The sequence below is a fragment of the Rana temporaria genome, chromosome 3, assembly GCF_905171775.1.
Source record: "Rana temporaria chromosome 3, aRanTem1.1, whole genome shotgun sequence".
Lineage (NCBI taxonomy): Eukaryota > Metazoa > Chordata > Amphibia > Anura > Ranidae > Rana > Rana temporaria.
This window is the reverse complement of record NC_053491.1, coordinates 49125989-49146283: the sequence shown is the minus strand read 5'-3', so window position 1 is coordinate 49146283 and position 20295 is coordinate 49125989. Positions and strand designations below refer to the sequence as shown.

At 43.5% G+C, this 20295-nt stretch overlaps 1 protein-coding gene across 2 annotated transcripts in view; it reads right to left on the bottom strand.

Moving 5' to 3' along the window:
• CRTC3 (CREB regulated transcription coactivator 3) overlaps nucleotides 1–20295 on the bottom strand; it is a 217243-nt gene that overhangs the window by 51645 nt on the left and 145303 nt on the right. Inside the window, exons 5-6 of one of the 2 annotated variants that reach the window (XM_040342542.1) lie at nucleotides 18856–18918; nucleotides 7887–7999 (exon numbers count right to left, since the gene is read on the bottom strand). In XM_040342542.1, coding sequence (XP_040198476.1) covers nucleotides 7887–7999; nucleotides 18856–18918 — 176 coding nt within the window. The remainder of the gene's footprint in view (nucleotides 1–7886; nucleotides 8000–18855; nucleotides 18919–20295) is intronic. The other variant, XM_040342543.1, reaches the window with a different exon arrangement.

The window sequence follows — 20295 nt, the reverse complement described above, 5'->3', positions numbered from 1 at the left end:
CCCCGTGCTTCACTGTGGCGGCTGCATCGATCGTGTCAACCCCTATTATAGGGAGACACAATTGATGACGTCAGACCTACAGCCACACCCCCCTACAGTTGTAAACACACACTAGGTGAAACAGAACTCCTTCAGCGCCCCCCTGTGGTTAACTCCCAAACTGCAACTGTCATTTTCACAATAAACAATGCAATTTAAATGCATTTTTTGCTGTGAAAATGACAATGGTCCCAAAAATGTGTCAAAATTGTCCAGTGTCCGCCATAATGTCGCAGTCACGAAAAGAAAAAAAAATCGCTGATCGCCGCCATTAGTAGTAAAAAAAAAAAATTAATAAAAATGCAATAAAACTATCCCCTATTTTGTAAACGCTATAAATTTTGTGCAAACCAACCTATAAATGCTTATTGCGATTTTTTTTACCAAAAAATATGTAGAAGAATACGTATCGGCCTAAACTGAGGAAAAAAATGTTTTTTTATATATTTTTGGGGGATATTTATTATAGAAAAAAGTAAAAAAATATTGCATTTTTTTCAAAACTGTCGCTCTATTTTTGTTTATAGCACAAAAAATAAAAACCGCAGAGGTGATCAAATACCACAAAAAGAAAGCTCTATTTGCAGGAAAAAAAAAGGACGTCAACTTTGTTTGGGAGCCACGTCGCATGACCGCGCAATTGTCTGTTAAAGCGACGCAGTGCAAAACCTGGCCTAGGCCTTTAGCTGCATTTTGGTCCGGGGCTTAAGTGGTTAACCCTATGATGCAAGCCTCTGTGCCGATAGCAAGCCGTCCCACAGCGGCGTCATGCAGCTGCAAAGTTAACATCACCAGCAAACTCGCATATAGTTGGCCTCATGCATCAAAAAATGGCAACGAATTGATAACTGCAGTCACAAAGCAAATCCTGAATATGACTATGGCTGCTGTAAAGGAATGCAAATGAATGATTATTAAACAAAACCTGTCAGGAAAGAAATGTGTGAGCACCATTGCCAACCTTCTGGAAATGCCAATAGTCCGGCTTTCAAGCTCATCCTCTGTAGATAATACATTCCTGCTGTGATACTACAGAGGTGACATTTTATGAGTCACCAATACACAAGTATTCACATCAGGGATTGTGACCTCATAAACTGCATAGTTGTTCAGAGTTGATGACTTAACAACCAGAGAGTCACACAAGTGGCATTTTTATTGATTGGCAATAGCAGCCCACATATTGTTCTTACACAGGCCCCTTTCTCATGGGGAGCGTCTGGTCCCAAACAACAGAGGATTCATCAACAGATCCCCTGCCGAATCTGAGCAGAATGGAAGTCACTTCTATGACATCAGTGTCCGTTTTTCTTTTTTTTGCCCCCACAGAAGGGTTTTAGACCCAAATTAGGATCTATGGGCAGCCAGGTGTAAATGATCTGTATCCATTAACATCCAATTGCCACCGGAAAAAAAAAAAAAAAAAGAAAAGGATTTAGGTTTTTACTTTGTTTTTATGGATCTGGACAGACTCAGAAAAAAAACGTATGTAAATAGGCGCACGTCCGTTTATATCAGCCTTCCCATACACCCACAAAGTTTCTGATCAGGTCTGCCTGTGATAGGGGCCTATAGGTTTTCTTTAAAGTAAAACCACAAAGCCTGGATATATCTTTCAACAATTTTTGCATTGGTAAAAAAAAGTAGCAAAATAATCAACAAGTCAAGTCAGCATTACACATGAACTGCTATAAACTGAATGCGTTGGTTGCTGCAGTTCAACAAGCCAACACTAGAGGGAGTTCACCAGATTCCCTTATGGAAGCATCAAGTGAAAATATAGATATTCCTAAAGCTTCCTGGTGTGTTTACTGTATTTACATAATCTACAAGGAGGGACTTTCACTGCTCTATTATCCTAACAGGAATTTATTATTTCCAGGACAAAACTGGCAAGCAGCACTATGACTCACACATTATCCCAGACTATACAGGATTGCAAAGAACTGGATGTGCGCTGCCCTGGGTGCGCTCTGTATGGCCCTACATTGATCTAGAGTTTAGGCTCAAGTTCTCTCTGCAGCAATACCGGCTTGTGCAATCCAATATCGCAGCCACACAGTGACATCATAATGATGCATTATATGAAAAGGGAACATACTTCATGCTACAGAAGGAAAGCATCAGCAGTGTGAACAGCAATAGGTACAGAGCAACAAGGCTGATGTCATAACCAGATTTCTGAAAAAAAACTGAAAAATAGACATAAAATCAGTCTGCGCGGGGAAAACACATTGCGTTGTGAACATTACTGTGCATCTCCAACTTCACAGTTAAAGGCAACAAACGAGTGGCTCAAGAAGAAGCACATTAAAAGGTCCTGGAGTGGCCTAGCCAGTCTCCAGACCTTAAAGCGGGGGTTCACCCAAAAAAAAAAAAAATTAAAAATTACATCTAGCAGAGCCGGCATACTAAGGACATTTCATTTCGGCAGGTCATTTTTTTTTTCTCCGTACATACCTTTATATTCTGATTTTCTCCAGGGCTTCCGGGTTCCGATGACTGCGGGACTGGGCGTTCCTATCCTTCCGTTCGATGATTGACGGCTTGTGAAACAGGTGACCTGTCGCACAACGCGCGTCACCAGATGTCGGGAAATAGCCGATCTGCGAGTCGGCACTATACGGCGCCTGCGCAGTCAGCTCTACACGGCGGGCGCAGGCGCCGTATAGTGCTGATCGCAGCTCGGCTATTTCCGGAAATCTGGTGACGCGCGTTGTGCGACAGGTCACCTGTTTCACAAGCCGTCAATCATGGAACCGAAGGATAGGAACGCCCAGTCCCGCAGTCATCGGAACCCTGAGGCAGGGATAGGAACGCCCAGTCCCGGAGTCATCAGAACTTGGAAGCTCTGGACAAAATCAGAATATCAAGGTATGTACAGAGAAAAAAAAAAAAAAAAAACTGCCCGCCGTAAGTAAATGTCCTTAGTATGCTGGCTCTGATGTTAAAAAATAGTTTTTAGGGTGAACCCCCGCTTTAATTGCATAGAAAAAAGGGGAGGGAGCTGAAGGTCGGCCTCGAAACCTTAAAGAAGAAGTGCACTCCTGTGACCCGATTTCAGCAGAGAGTGGGCTTTAGTCTGCTCACTGCCGACGTCACGGATGTCAGGCCAGGCACCGCCTCATCCCAACAATAAAGTTTGGATCCACCAGGTGCCTGGACTGACACCCGCCCCCTCCATAGCCCAGTGCTCCAATGAGCGAGCACGGGGAAAGAGCAGAGTTCTGACTGAAAACTGAGCGATCAGTGGTGTTTGATCGGTCGGTTCTCAGTGCAGAGGCGCCAGGGGAAAGATGCAGCATCATACAACCATCCACAACTATGCCCTCAGCTACATCACTGACCTAGTCTCTAAATTCCCACCTAATCTTTCTCTTAATTCTTCTCAAGACCTCCTGCTCTCTAGCTCTCTCATCACCTGCTCCAATGCTAGTCTCCAGGACTTTTCCAGAGCCTCTCCAAGCCTATGGAACTCCTTACCGCAATCTGTCCATCTACCTCCTTCTCTATTAGCTTTTAGAGGATCCCTGAAAACCCTCCTCTTCAGAGAAGCCCATCCGGCCCACACCTAACAACTGTATCTTCATTTTGTCCACCTGATCATCCATCTCAGCTACTACCCTTTGTTTCACTTGACCCTCCCTTCTAGACTGTAAGCTCTAACGAGCAGGGCCCTCTGATCCCTCCTGTATTGAATTGTATTGTAACTGTACTGTCTTGCCTTATGTTGTAAAACGCTGCGCAAACTTGGCGCTGTATAATAATAATAATAATACCACCGATGCTGCATCCACCTAAGTATATCCAACTAATTTTAATTTTTTAAATCTGCTCAACAACAAATTGTCAGAAAAAAAAAAAAGCATACAAAATGCAAATTGCGGTAAAATCATGGGTGCAAAAACTTACTGCAAAAAACACTGAAGAAGCCATCAACAGCAAACTGCATAAGTGTGAACTGAGCCAAAGTCACAGATCACTGATACTACTAGTAGAAAAATAAATAAAAATGCCAGTGTATATACACACTATACAGTATTTCCAAAAGTATTGGGACACCTGCCTTTATACGCACATGAACTTTAACAGCATCCCAGTCTTAGTCCGCATGGTTCAATATTGAGTTGGCCCACCCTTTGCAGCTATAACACCTTCAACTCTTCTGGGAAGAGCCGTTTAGCTTTCAATAAAGCAGCTAAAAGCCACAGGAGGGAGAGGAGGAGAAGAGTCTGTCAGCTGCTTTATTAAAAGCTATACAGGGAGATCCTGATTGTAACTCCGCCACCACTGCACTGATCATCTCTGAGGCTGCCCGGGAATCGGAAAAAGGCATCGGAGCATTTGCACGAATACATGTACTCAGTGGCGGCTGGTGCGCAAAATTTTTGGGGGGCGCAAACAAATTAATTTTTTTTAAAAAAAAACATCAATTGCAGCTACTGTGCCCATCAAGTGTCACCACTATGCCCATCAAGTGTCACCACTATGTCCATCAAGTGTCACCAGTTTGCAATGCATGAATATATGTATTGTTGAGCGACGGTGCAGGAGAGAGGGGACACCGCCACTGCATGTACTCGTGCAAGTGCTCGGTATAGGCACAGATACTAGTATCGGCGCAACCCTAGTATAAACGCCATCGTTTATGGACGCTAGAATTTTACACAAACCAATATACACTTGAGCTCTTTTGCCAAAGACATGTAGCAGAATCAATTTTTGCCAAATGTATAACATTTTTTTTTTTTTTTGTAAAAAAATAAAACAATTCAAAATTTTCAGTCTTTTTTCTTTAATACACTTAAAAACCCAGTGATGTTCAATTACTACTAGATGTCGACCGATATGGGTTTTTCTCTGGCCGATGCCAATATTTAGAAATTGGGATGGCCAATATATGTTGCCGATTTTTGAGGCCGATATTTTAGGCCAATTTTTTTTCCTTCATCTCAGCAAATCTAGGGTTGAGAGGTGGGGAGGAGGTTATTGTTTAGGGTGGAGAGGTGGGGTGCAGCCTATTAGTGCCCACCAGTTCAGCCTGTCAGTGTTCATCAGTGCAGCCTGTCAGTGCCACATCAGTGCACACCGGTGCAGCCCATCAGTGCAGCCTATCAGTATCCCTTAGTGCCCACCAGTGCAGCCCACAGTGCCACCTTATCAGTGCCCACCAGTGCAGCCTATCGGTGTCCATTAGTGCCCACTAGTGCAGCCCACAGTGCCACCTCATTAGTGCCCACCGGTACAGCTCCTCAGTGCTCACCGGTACAGCTCCTCAGTGCCCACCGGTACAGCTCAATAATGTTATTAATATTAGTGCCCACCAGCAGAGCGCTCAGCTCTGCTCCGTCCCCTCGCCTGGCCAAGGAGAAATCCATTTGTCCCCTGTCGTGCTCTGCGCCCCGCCTCCACACTACAAACCCCAGAATGCAGTGCGGCCAGTAACAGCCAATAGGCGGCCGCAGCTGCAGACTTCCTCCACTGGAAAAAATAAATAAAAAATCAGCAAACAGCGGCCGTGACAGCCATTTAGAATAGACAGTAGGCGGCCGGCACGCCCATGCTTCTGATCCCCCACAATCGGTCCGGTTTTTACACAATAAATCGGCAGATGCCGATTTCCTTAAATAAACTAAATATCGGCCGATATATCAGCCGGCCGATATATCGGTCGACCCCTAATTACCACCAAAATAAAGCTCTATTTGTGTTAAAAAAAATTTTTTATCTAAACTTAAAATTGTGTCCAGCACTGCATGACCACGCAATTACCAGTTAAAAGTAGCACAGTGCAGAATAGAAAAAAAATGACCTAGTCATAAAGGGGGATCAAATCTCCTGGCGCTCAAGTCGTTAATATAAATGTAAGTTTAACATACAGCACATGTCCATGTCCAAAAAGCAAAAAAAAATAAAAAATAAAAATAAAAAAGGTTTAACAAGTAAAACAAAAAAGTCATAAGGAATAAGCTGAAGAAAGGTAAAGCATCTGGTAGAAATGTTGGACATATGAAATATATTTGGCTGCGAGCTACAAGAGAGAATCCACAACGTACAAGGAAGCTTTAGCTTGGCTGTAAACATATAAAGCATGAATGTCACAAGGCCTAAGCTTTAAAGTAAACATAAAAAGACACCATGTGTGCGGAAAAGCTGCCCGAGTATGACAAGGATGAGGCCGGGGTGAAAGGTAGAGCAAGAGAGACCTCTCCAATACACAATCATAAACCGTCATACCCCTATAGAGGGCTAAAATCATTTTCAGGTCTCTAAAAACACCAGATAAAAATGATATATACCGCTCATGTCATATACAGCAGGTGCGATGGTGTGCTCATGCTTTTTTGCATTTAGGGAGGTTGCATCTAGGGCAGTCCATTCATTTCAATGAGCTGCCCAACGCTCAATAATCGCACAAAAGTAATGCTTTTATTGCTTCAAATCACATTGCGCCACAACGCATGGCACGTGTTACCACGTGTTGTGGTGCTTTTTGGGGTGCCTGGAGAGTAACGGGAACCTCTGTGTGCCTATCAGAAAATAGTGCGTTACATGTATATGTATTATTGAAAAAATTAATAAAGAAATTTATAAAAAAAAAAAAAGAAACTAGTGCGTTTTCAATATGAACAATACTGCACCAGAATCATATTTGCGGGCTGCCGGGGCCATTTGTTTTTAGAGTCGCTATGTGCAATTCCCCTTAACATAGAGCAGGTATTTTATTTTTTTATTAATATTATTTATTATTTGTATTCATTATAAAAAAAAAAAAAAAAAAGCGGTAGTAAAAGTAAAAACAAAAAAAAATAAAAAAAAATTGCAGGTTTAAGTCATAATATACTAGTATGTACCACATACAAGCACATTATGACAGACTTATCTGGACACGGAGACCTCCAGCACAGCGCTGTCACAGCGCCCCGACGCTTCCATCTTCACCTGGTCTTCCTTCCGTGTTCCGGCTCTATGAATGGCTGGGGCCTGCGATGACGTCGCTCCCGCATTTGTGCACAGGGGCTCCGGCCCAAAGCTCTGAAAGTACGGCTGTCCCTTCAGAGGGCATGTGCCAGTGGGGTCACCGGCTGCATGCTGTGTGAATATCTCCTAAACACTGCATGTTTAGGAGATATTCACTGTACCTACCTATTATAGGCTTACCTGTAGGTACAAGTTAAAAAGTGGACTTTACTTACTTTAACAACCGCTATAAAGCGGAGTTCCACCAAAAAATGGAACTTCAGCTTTTCGTAATCCTCCCCCCTCCAATGTCACATTTGGCACCTTTCAGGGGGGAGCAGATACCTGTCTAATACAGGTATTTTGCTCCCACTTCCGGGCATAGATAGCCGAGCCACCCGCGGCTATCTATGCCATGTTCGGCCCCTCTTCTGTCTTCTGGGAGACACACAAGTCCCAGAATACAGTAGGGACCAGTTTGTGTGTGCATTTTTTCTGCACTAAAAATGCATGCACAGTGTTTTCCACTTGCAAAAGAAAAAAAAAACCCACAACACTGACCCATGGATGGCCAACTGTAGATTCTAAAGCAGGGATTACTTTAAATGAGTCTGATTTGGGAGATTAGCTACTCTATATCAGAGTCAATGCTGGGCATTGTCCTGTGCCTGGTGCACTACTGCAGAAAAAGAACAGTTAGTTCCACATGTGTATGACTATGGGACATGTGATGCCCCCTCTAACTGTACATGTTGTTTTTCACAGTTACAGCATTTCTTATTCTGCACAGAGGTTATAAGAATCAGATGTAACGATATGCAGAGGAGATCTTCTCTATTATATAAAAGCTTACACATGACAAGCAATAATAGAAAGCAAAGTCTTACTGTTGCGCTGCGTGGGTCTGGGAAATCGTACCACAGACTGATTTCCCCCCATAAATGGGTCCTGGGTTTTGGTACTGGAAGCGCTGGTGTGAAGTGCAGAGTCGGAGTTTGTCCTGGGGAAAAAGAAATAAAATAAAAAAGAATTAGGACGGTAATAAGCGGATAGCAAAGGAAAGTGAAAAATACAAGCAAAAAGGAACCAAAAAAGGACAAACAAATTGTAAATTATGCCAATGTAGATCAACGAGAAGGCAGCGATGTACTACGTATGAAGGCTTTTCAATTAAAATATGGTAACTTTATCCACTCTCAACTCAACTCAAATATAAACTAACCATTTAAATAAGTTATATAGTAAAAAAAGAAAAAAAACTGACATAAAAACCTTGCGTTTGTCTCGATATCCTCTGTACAGTATCACTCAATGGAGACCTACGTGCTTTATTTTCCTTGCTTGCCGATTGGCTCAATGGGCTGCTGCTCATCCTGTCTAGTTTAAGGCTAGGGCTGGTCTTGGACCAGGCTGCATTGCTTACCTGCAGCGTAAAGCGGACCTTCAGGATTTTTTTTTTCAACTTTCCATCTATTAAATCTTCTGCTCTTGTTATTTTAACTTTGGATAGTAAAACATTTTTTTTCTGCCAGTAAATACCTTATACAGCCCACTCCCTGTTTCTTGTCTGGTCATTAGCCTATGACATCATTCACAGCTCTCTTACTCTCCTGAGAGTTTGCCAGGACGGGAGGGGGGATATAAGAGGGCCAATGAGAGTTGCAGAGTTGGAGGTGTGCCTCTGTATAAATCCAGGAAGTGAACAGGCAGCATCTTCAGCTGCCCACAGTTAAAATTAAAATAGTTGCAGCCAGACTTAGTGGAGGGAGGTTTTTGCAGCATATTTGGGAAGTACAGAGTCACAGTATATATAAAATATGCGGTTGGAGGGAAGCTTCAGAATGGCAAAGATATTTTTATTCCAATTTATGTGAGCAGACTGCAGTCCCTCTTTAAGCAGGGTATACACAGACCAACACGGCCCTGTGTACTGTGAATTTCAGCCTGTGTGTATTGCCATCTAGCGACCACCTTATTACAAATGATCATCCTGGAAAATCAGCATTCGATCAGCTCTTGCAGCCAATGGCTGGGGGGGGGTTGGAAGGGAGTCAGAATTTTTAAACCCGCCTGTTCAATGAAAAAACTGAACATGTATACCCAGCTTTGGTCTCCAAAAAGGGTTAAGGGGAGGGGGCAGCAAGGACGTCGCGATCACAAGTCTGGCCAATGAAAACAAGTTATTTTTTCAATGTATACAAGGCGTTCAACTGGACAAAGTGAATAGGAGAGGCAGTGACATCCTGATCTTCACCTCATCCTATAAAGGGATGAACTGTATTTATTAAGAAATATACAAGGGGCTCTGTGAATGGTCGGGCTGGGGCGCGAAGCAGGACTGGGCGCGCGCCGCGGCTGACGAGGTGCCTCCCCCGCCGTCGGTCTCGCTCCGCCTCTCCCCCCTCCCCAAACCACCATTGGAGGTGGACCACTTGGCCTTCAGAAGAAAGATCAAAACCGATCTCTTCTGAGATCAAAAAGTTCACTCAGGGAATGCATACTAAGCGCCCAGAGGCGATTCAGTTTGCATGTGTTGCGCTATATAAGTTTCTCACTCACTGCTGGGACAGGTGAGGGACCCCCTGTGGTCTGTATGCAGTGGAGGATGAGGACCTGGAAAGGATTGGGGTGATCTTTGCAGTATTTCAAAGTACAACAGTGACTATCCCCTTCTAAAGTGGTCCCTCGGGTATGAGATATGCTTACTTATGTCCAAGCTTTACCAATGCAAGCATGCAATACAGATCATACCTGGAATTCAGCTTTAAGAAGTACATGCCAAGATAAAGATATGCGGCACACTTCACAAGAAATAAGTGCATGTCGCTCTCCACACAAGTGAATTATATCCGTTTCCCACTTCACACAAAATGAAATCCTACTTTCAGCAGCTTGTAAATGTAACTGAACAGAAAAAAAGACAGCTGGCAACAGTCCCTAAACACTCACTGACAGATGCGGTTGGTAAGACCTAGATCAGAGGTTTGCTGGATCATCACGTGAGCAGCCAGATTTTTTCAAAACGGCTTTTTTGGAAAACAATTTCAGTAGTACAGACATCCCAGTCATTTATGTTCTGAGCTCCTTCGTCTCCAAACTGCGGATATTGAACCAAATCCAGCCTGCTGCAAGATTTATGTGCAGCTCTGATGCAAGAGGAGACTCTGATAGGGGTACAGATGTAAAGGGGGAGGGGAAGGACTCTGATGGTAACCCGGATGTAAGGGGTGGGGGACCCTGATGTAAGGAGGAATTTGATTGGGGACTATGTTGTAAGGGGGACTCTGGTGATGTCAGGTTTATTTACAATTTGTTTACTTAAGTTTTTTCTGTTGTTCTAAAGCAGGGGTCTCCATACTTTTTCAAGCAAAGGGCCAGTTTACTGTCTTTGAGACTTCAGGGGGGCCGGATTCTGACCAATGGGGGTAGAAAATGCCCCAGGGCCGAGCATCAGTGAGAATAAACATGGCCCCAGTGTTGGTGGGCAGTAGGAGGAGGAATAGTACTCCATCATTGCTATTAGTGGAAGAAATAAAGCCCCATTGTTGGTGTCATTGGGAAGAATAGTGCCTCATATCGTTGGGAGCAATACTGCCCCAAGGGTCGGATAAAGGCTAGCAAAGGGCCACATCTGGCCCTCGGGCCACAGTTTGGAGGCCCCTGTTCTAAAGCCTTGTTCACATGGGCGTAAAAATGTAGGTTTCTTCTTTTGTTAATTACCAACATGTTATACTTACCTGCTCTGTGTAGTGGTTTTGCACAGAAGCCTTGATCCTCCTCTTCTCGAGTCCCCTGCTGTGTCTGACCCAATGAGGATGGGAGAGACAAGAGAGTCGCTGCTCTCATGCACATTACACGCAAGTGTAAGGAGGGGCTAAGGGGGGGGGGGGGTTTTGCATGCAGGTGTTTTTCTTATTTTATTGCAGAGAAGGTGATAAAAAAAAAACTTTAGGCTTCAAAGCCACTTTAAGTGCACACCCGTGTGAGAGTCGCCTTTTGCCTGCCCCAAACACACGGATGTTCCGTGCATGCGTGGGCAGGCAGCCCCATGTACGTCAGTTGGGACACAGCAGCTGCTCTCAATCTGACAGCCGTTTGGGTGCGTGTCACGTAACACAGACAGTGCAAGTACAGGGACACCCACCCACCGGGGAAATTTCAATTGACTTGAATGTAACTACCTGCAAGGCACACCTGTGCAGGGAAAACCACGGCCCTCGCACGGGAGCATGCTTATTAAAAAATAAATAAAAAATGTTATGCTTACCTGCTCTGTGCAGTGGATTTGCAGAGCAGCCCGGGATCTTCCTTCTCGGATCCCACTTCGCTGCTCCTGGCCCCTCCCTCCTGTCGCGTACCCTCACAGCAAGCAGCTTGCTATGGGGGCACCCAAGCGGGAGCCAATGGCATCGCTGTTGTGTCTCAGCCAACCAGGAGGGAGAGTCAGGGACGGCGAGGGACTTGTGGACATTGCTGGACAAAGATGGGTCTCAGTTAAGTATTAGGGGGTGCTGGGGAGGCTGCTACACACAAAAGGCTTTATATTAATGCATTCTATGCTCGAAGATAAAAAGCCTTCTGTGTGTAGCAGCCCCTTTAATACACACTTGAGCCCCATCTCTATCCAGTGATGTCCACGAGTGTTTCAGCCATCCAGATTCTCCTTCCTGATTGACTGAGACACAGCAGCGGCGCCACTGGCTCCCGCTATTGTCAAAGTCAGCTAGCCAATCAGGGAAGAGAGGGGGCTGGGCAAGATCGGGGCTCTGTGTCTGAATGCACACCTCTAAGGCCCCTTTCACACGGTCAAACTGTTCAGGTCCACCTGTCAGTTTTGACAGTTATGGAGCGTCGGATGTCAGCAGAGACATATCCGCTGATATCCGACGCGATCCGCCAAAATCAGACGGGTGGGGAAACGTCCCCATCCGTCCATGGCGGATCGGATGAGATCTGATGAAAACGGACATGCTGTCCGAATTCATCAGATCTCTCCATAGGAATCAGCGGTGCTGCACAAGCCCCTCCCTGCTCAGTGAGTAGAGAGGGACTTGTCATCCGCCGGCTCAGCGGAGTTCTGCGGACAGATCTCCCGCTGAGCTGGTGGGAGCCGGCAGACTCCGAAGCGACGGAGCGTCCGCCTAGTGTGAAAGGAGCCCAATACAGATTTAAACAATATTTTCCATCTGCAGCAAATCAGATGCATTTCAGATGGTTGATAAATATTTATCTGAATGCTAGCATCTCAATTTTTAGCCATTATTGAACAAATATTGACAGGTAAATCAAATGAATCTGCCAGTATGTAGAAGATGTATTGTTTTCTTCTAATGCATTATAAGCCCCGTGATCACACAAAGCACCGAAAGGTTTTGAAATAATGGTAACTAGATTACCAATGTTTTGGTGAAATATGTTTCTGCCAAACGTATAGCCTTCAAAATTTACCAATGTAATTTAACGATTAAGCTTGCCAAAATCCCGGAGATTTTAGTGCACAAAGTAGTCATTCTTTAGTGAGCACGTGACGGCACGTACAGGATTTGTCTTTGTATATAAGAAGGGGAAGAAGGATGTGAAATCAGAATATTCCAAATTAGAGAGCGATCACAAACTGGAACATGGGCTCTGATACAGAAATACATAATGTGATTTTACTAATAGAGACAAATGCCTAAAGATGGTCATTCTCCAGAAGGAATTATGTGCAAAAAAGGGAACATTCATTTCCAACAGTTATTGCCATGAATTTGACGATATCGCTTTTACAATGACAAAAAAAAAATGGTAGGATGAATATTTTTTTTCTCAAATGAACAAACGGATTTGATTCCCATTAGCCATGGGGGAGGTTTAGATCTGTATGAAGAAAAAGCTTCAAATGGCTCTTCAGGCAGACACAGCCAATCAAAACCATATCTGCAAACACATCCAGTACTTCACTGCAGCCAATAGTGAGGCAGCAGCTGTGAGCACTCTGATCCCAAACAGAGACAAGTACATGGTGGGGGTTGGGGGGACATTTTTGTAATGGCAGTCCCGAGAGGAAACAGTGGATCTAATCAGCCATACATGGATCAAAATACGACCAGTTCCCGATAACGCGGCCAAATTTCGATCCATATAGGTTTCCTGTCCATGAGAAGGTGATCTATTGAACAGAACCAGCTTGTTGGAAAACTTTGCTTCAATCAGCGTATTCAGCCAATCGTCTGCAGCACTAATCATTGTATGCCGATGACAGCATCCACCTCAACAATATGCATTCATAAAGTAATAAGCCTTGGATCACAGTACATGCCATCAGCTCTTCTCCGAAGAGTCTTAAAGGGGTTGTAATCCTACGTGTTTTCACCTTAATGCAGCCTATGCATTAAGGTAAAATAACACCTTGCAGTGTCTGGTCCCCCAGCCCCCCGTTTTACTTACCTGAGCCCTGAATTTTCGTGGGCATGATCCCAAATTGCTCTCTCTACGGGTTCTCGGCTCTTCATTGGATAGATAGATTGATAGCAGTGCAGACATTGGCTCCCAATGCGGTCAATCAAATACAATGATGTGGGTGCCGGGGCAGAGTCATACACTCTGCATCTATGGACGCTAAGTGTATGACATAGAAGCGCGCCCGCAAGGTAACCCCCTCAGGGGAGCGCTTCTCCTAGGGCAGGGGTGCCCAACCAGTGGCCCGCAGAGCCCTTTGATGTGGCCTGCGACCTCCTGCTCTGGGATGGCGGGTTGGCAAGCCCGGGTTGCCGACCCGCCATTTCAGAGCATCAGTCCTGTGAATGAAGCCGGCGGTAGAGGAGCAAGTGGCTGTACAGCAGAGCCATATAAGCCTGTATAGTGCTCCTGTCACAGGCGGAATGATACCAAATGCACTCTGCCTGGTGCAGCAACAGCCAGCGTTAAAAGTTTACTACTAAAATCAGTGTATATATGGGCACATCTGTTCTGCAGTGGTTGCTGGGCAGAATCAAATTGATCTACAGGTGGAGCGCAGTGCACCTGCGGGTTACTTGCACTGAACCATAGACTTCTGTTATTAAATGCATTTAGCTTTTGGGTGTTCATTCATTTCATTGGCCACAATATTCATTTATCCTGGCCATGGAAATGAACACTCAAGCACTGAGCCTAGGTTCACACTGCTGCGAATTCAAAATCGCGGTAAAATGTGCGATTTTACCGCGATTTCGCGGCCGCGATTTAATGTAAATCGCGGCCCGAAATCGCAAAAAGTAGTACAGGAACTACTTTTTGAAATCACAGATGCGGCGTCGCACTGATTAGGACAGTGCTATTGCCGACAATTGCCGCCGATTTGAGATGCGATTTGACATGTCAAATCGCATCTCAAATCGTTCCAAATCGTACCCAGTGTGAACCAGGGCTAAAGCACACTTTTACTAAAACTGGTACACAGAGAATCTGGTGCAGCTGTGCATAGTAACCAATCAACTTTTATTATCAAAGCTCAAGGTGATACTAAAGTCTTGTTTTGTTTTTTTCCCTTTAAAAATGACAAACATGCTGTGGGGTTGCAGTCAAGTAGGCTGTATATGGGGCCTTATTTATACCCTCAAACTACTGTGGTCATGTGCTTTTTTGACACTGGATTGCATTAGCAGGGTCCTTGCCGCCAGCAGCCACATAGGCAGATGAAGCACAGCTGTACACATTGCGAGTCTGTACTGTTTGGGCGCTTTCACACGTAGGGATCCGTACCTTTAAACACCCGCTTGCTCAGCGGGCATCACTCCGTTGATCCCTGCTGAGCCGGAAGATGACAGGGTGGTCCTTGCACACTGTGCTGGGACCGCCCTGTCAGATCTCGGCTCTCCTCCATGGGGGGGATCGGATGACCACGGACCATCTGTCCGTGGTCATCCGATCCGATGACGGATGGAAAAATAGGATTTTCCTCCATCTGCAGAATCGGAGCATAGCGGACACTGATGAGATCGGGTGTCAGCGGATGTTCATCCGCTGACATCCGTAATCCCATAGGGATACATGCATCCCATAGGGATACTCCCAATGACAGAATGAGTGACATGCATGCCTGTTTTTCATCCGAATGACGGATGGATGAAAAACAAACATACGATCCGCATGTGTGAAAGGGGCCTTCTTGTATGCAAGAGACCAGCAGCCCTACAAGATGCTGGCACCAAGTGAACAAGTAAGCTCACACCCACATCATAGACCCTACAATGCTGATCTTTTATTTTATTTATTTTTTAAAGTGACAATAACTGGACATGAAACATGGCATGTCACTCATTCTGTCATTGGGAGTGAAGAGTAATATAGGAGATTGTCATCTATCATTTTACAGCAACTTCAATATCACTGGATGTTTTCCTATACATGGTTTACATTTTTTGGGTGGGCATTGGAGATCCCTACGAGGTCATGGGCATTTTGAGGACCGATTTTTCTTGGTTAATTTGAATTTAATGTGTACTGCCAAGAGGTGCTGAAAAACAAATCCTAGTACATAGGAAGTAGGAATAGTCATCCCAAAAATGTAAATATAATCCAAACTAGTGAAAAATATTATATAAAAAAAAAAAAAGTTTGATGTGTCCCATCACATTGAAATTTGAAGTGAGATTTTGCGATTTTACTACTGTGCTGCTCAATGTTCTCCAATGCTGAAAAGCTCCAATATGAGAAAACAAAAGCATACCTTTACCAAGATGGCCATCTGTACAGAGACAGCCCAGAGCAAAGCATGGCAAGTCAGTAATATGGAAACGTTTTGATGCAGGGAGACCACAGGAAATATCGGTCCTTTATCTGCCTTTTTTGGGGCACAACTTGTAGAGCTCAGTACCTCTTTAAGAACAGAATGCCTATTTCTAAGGGCAAGAAGCACAATTTTTTAAGTTGTCACAAGTACCTGCTCCACTGTTGACACATACAGTATATGATGCACACCTTTGATGCAAATCCACTAGACTAGATGAACTCCCCCACCCCCCCCCGTGTTCTCTACAAACTTTATGGCATCAATAAGAATTGGCGATTTCCTTTTAAGGCCTCATGCACATTGGACATAAAAATAACGTTATAAAAACACCAGTAGCTTTGCAGTGAGTTTTTCAACGCTTTTGCAATAGCGTTATTTACAGTTTTTTTTTTTTTTTTTTACAAAACTTTTTTTTTTTTCAATGGCTCAAAAACGTTAAAAAACACTGGCGAGTGACAAACTTTGAGCGTTTATTGACCTTTATCAGCGTTGGAGCTTTTTACAGCTAAAAAACGTCTGAGAACGCCACTGCCCAAAACTGAGATAACAGCCTATGTGTGCATGGACACATAGGATAACGCAATGGAGAAAAAAACATCTACAGCCAAAAATAGCTGCTGTAAAAAAACGTCCAGTGTGCATGAGGCCTTAAACGTGGGTTATTCACGCATTAAACTGTTGATTTAATTACTGGATTATGTTTGCAGCCCACTTTTGATTTATGCCGTATATAAGGCTGCATTCACACCTGAGCGTATCGGTTTCAGGCAGACCGTTGCGCGATTTTACTGCGATTTTGTACAGGTCAAAAGGTCACCAATGTAAAAAGCAGAAAACCGCCTGGAATCTGCCTAAAAAGAAGCTCATGTACTTTGGGCTTCAGGCATCAGAACGCTCAGATATGAACAGGGGCCATTTAAATTAATGGGATTTAGTTTGTTGGGTGTTTTGGAACTTTTGAGATGAACGTTTTACAAGCTGAAAACGCTCAGGTGTGACTGCAGCCTTAAAAGGGGTTATAAAGGTTTGTTTTTTTATTTTCTAAGTAGGTTCATTTAAGTTAATGCATTGTTGATTCACTTACCTTTTCCTTCAATTTCCCTTCTAAAAAATGTTTTCTTTGTCTGAATTTCTCCTGTTCCTCCTCAGTAAGCTGTTCTGGCTGACTAACCCCCCCATGGATCATGGGGGCAAGCTTACTGTGGAGAAACAGGAAGCGAGAAATTCAGACAAAGAAAAAAAAATTAGAAGGGAAATCGAAGGAAAGGGTAAGTGAACCAACAATGCACCAACGTAAAGGAACCTATTTAGAAAAAAAAAAAAAAAAAAACCTTTAAAACCCCTTTAAAGTGACACTAAAGGATCCCGTTTTATTTTTTTTAAACAACAAACGTGTCATACTTGCCTCCACTGTGCAGTTTTGTACAGAGTGACCCCGATCTACCTGTTCTGGGGTCCCACGTCAGCTCTCGCAGCTCCTCTCCTCCACGCATTAGATAACCCCCTCTGGGAAGCTCTCTTCTGAGGGGGGGTTACCTTGCAGGTGCGCTCATATGTCATACACTCTGCGTCCATAGATGCAGAGTATATGACTCGGCCCTGCATCATTGGATTCGATTGACAGCAGCAGGAGCCAATGGCTGTGCTGCCATCAATCTAAAGCCGGGACTCCAAGGAGAGCAGGACGGCAGGGACGCGCCCACGGAAATATGGGGCTCAGGCAAGTAGAAAGGGGGGGGGGCGGACACTGCAAGGTGTTTTTCCACCTAATTGTTCAAGGTGAAAAAACACATACAGTAAAACCTTGGTTTGCGAGCATAATTCGTTCCAGAAAAACGCTTCTAATCCAAAGCACTTGTATATCAATTTTTTTTTTTTTAAGGGTATAAAAGAGAAGAGAGGCACCTCTAAGTGTAGCAATAAGATGCCAAATGTTGTACCTTCATTAAATGTAACCATATTGCTACAGTTAGAGGCTCCTCTCTTTTTTATACTCAGTTGTGACATGACGCTACTCTTACATAAAAACATCGCTTGTATATCAAGGCAAAATTAAAACATTTTGCTTGTCTTGCAAAACGCTCTCAAACCAAGGTTTTACTGTAGGTTTACAACCCCTTTAAACACTTCTTAAATATGTTTTGGAAGTTTGTTGTGTGGATTTTGCGTTTTTATGGGGAGGAGAATGTATATTCCTTTTAGTATAAATCAGGTCTCTAAATGGCGGAATAACGTTAAACCCAATTGATCGTTAAACCCAATTGTACCGTATTCTCTTGTTTGCTTTGTTAATACAGAACAAAAAAAGGAAAAATAAAAAAAACAACATCATACACAACACTTTGAAAATGCCTGTACATGCTAATTACTAATGCGCATTACTGGAAGGCATTTTTAAGTGTTGCTGGTGTCAATCAGCTCACTGCGTCAGAAATTGTAAATTAAAAGAACAGCTAATGCCGCGTACACACAATCATTTTTCGGCATTAAAAAAACTTTGTTTTTCAAAAACGTCACTTAAAATGATCATGTGTGGGCTACACATTTTTCAGGTTCTGAAAAACGGACAAAAAAAAAAAATTCGAACATGCTGCATTTTTTACGTCGTTTTTCGGGTTGTAAAAAATGGTCGTGTGTGGGCTAAAACAACATTTTAAACCCGCGTATGCTCAGAAGCAAGTTATGAGACAGGAGCGCTCGTTCTGGTAAAACTACCGTTCATTATGGAGTAAGCACATTCATCACGCTGTAACAGACAGAAAAGCGTGACTCGTCTTTTACTAACAAGGAATCTGCTAAAGCAGCCCAAAGGCGAATGGAACTTCCCCTTTATAGTGCCGTCGTACGTGTTGTACGTCTCCGCGCTTTGTTCATCATTTTTTAAAAACGATGGTGTGGGGGCAACATCGTTTTTAATGATGAAGTTGGAAAAACGTCGTTTTTTGGACATGCTGAAAAATGATCGTGTGTACGCGGAATAAGGGTTTTATAATTCCAATGTGCTGGTGAGCTAAACCCCTTTATGTAATGCATCCAGAAAGAGAAAAAGAAAAAGTAAAAAAAAAATAAAAAGTGGAAAAAATATGGCTGAAAAAGTTCACCTGTTCAGGGCAGACAATAGTCTAAATCCTGGCCGTTTCTCTTCACTCCAGGGAGCCTGCTGCCTTCAGAGACCGAAGTCAAGAAGGGGAAGAAGAAAGAATGTTTGATATCAGTTAAAATCCCAATAGAAAATACTGAACATTTTGGTCGCATGTAGTTAGTGCTCTGCCCAAAGAAACAGCACTACAGAAGAGTTAATGAGCGGAAAATGAAGAATAAGATTTGAAAGAACAGAATGGAACCATAGTAAGTGGTGAAATTCTGCTCGTCAGAGAGAATTCTGGGTAAGAACAGCTGTCAGAATGCAAGGCACTGCGTCGCCAACGCTGAGAGCCAGAAGAGAGGCAAGCGAGTTTTACATTCAAATTAGTGTCAGCAAAGAAACTGAAGCCTGTAATTAAAGATAGGAGTTGTAGGCAAAATAGTCATTAAAGTTTCTTTTAAGTGATCATTAGCTTAAGAAAGCGTTTGTAGAATTATTAAGAAGAACGAGGCAGAATTACTAATGAGTCTACGAAACCTGAGCCAGCCACTAGCGCTTTTTATTGTTCTATCACAGGCACTTTAATGGCAGAATACAGTTTACCACCTAAAACAGACAAAGCCAAGCAGTTTTTGTTGCACTGCCCAATTACTGCATTTTGTTTCTTTTTATGAGTTCATGGCATTGTGTTACAGGACTGTGTGTGTGTGTGTGTGTGTGTGTGTGTGTGTGTGTGTGTGTGTGTAGGTGTTATCAGACACAGCTGGTGGTCATTGTCATCTGTGCAATGTAGGAAAAAAAAAAAATCAGCAAATCGCACAAGAATATTGGCAGAAAGTAAAAAATCGAGACATTGTTGTTTTCGGCTTCACACAGATTTTTTTTTTTTTTTTTTTTTTTTAAAGGACTTTTTTTTTCTGAAAGTTCCTTGGCAGGGAAGCAGTTGCCAGTGGGAACAAATGACACCAGGGATCCAGAGCGTGGGACACGGAGACCAGCTGCACTTTTAACCTCTCTCACTGGAAATTATTTTATTGAGCTCATTTACTTGCCAGGGATGCTGCTTTTTACCAGGTCAGGTCAGGCTATAGATCACTTCTGCTACAGTGCAATCTCTACATTCACATATGAATGATATTGCTCTTTTAGTTTATTTACATAACGTTCATGTACCAGTCAACGTCTCTGGTCTGAGGATCACAAATTAAAAATAGAAAACATATCCCTCTTCTTGATTGTACCTCAAAAACTGTGGTCATGAACTAGAAACCCCAGCATGTTTGGTTAGCTGTTAAAGAATGACTTGTGTTCTCTATATTTGGAAAGTCCTAGCAATACTAATAAGTAGGGCATACACTATGGCCCGGATTCACGTAGAACCGCGTATCTTTGTGCGGGCGTAACGTATCCTATTTACGTTACGCCACCGCAACTTTGACAGACAAGTGCCGTATTC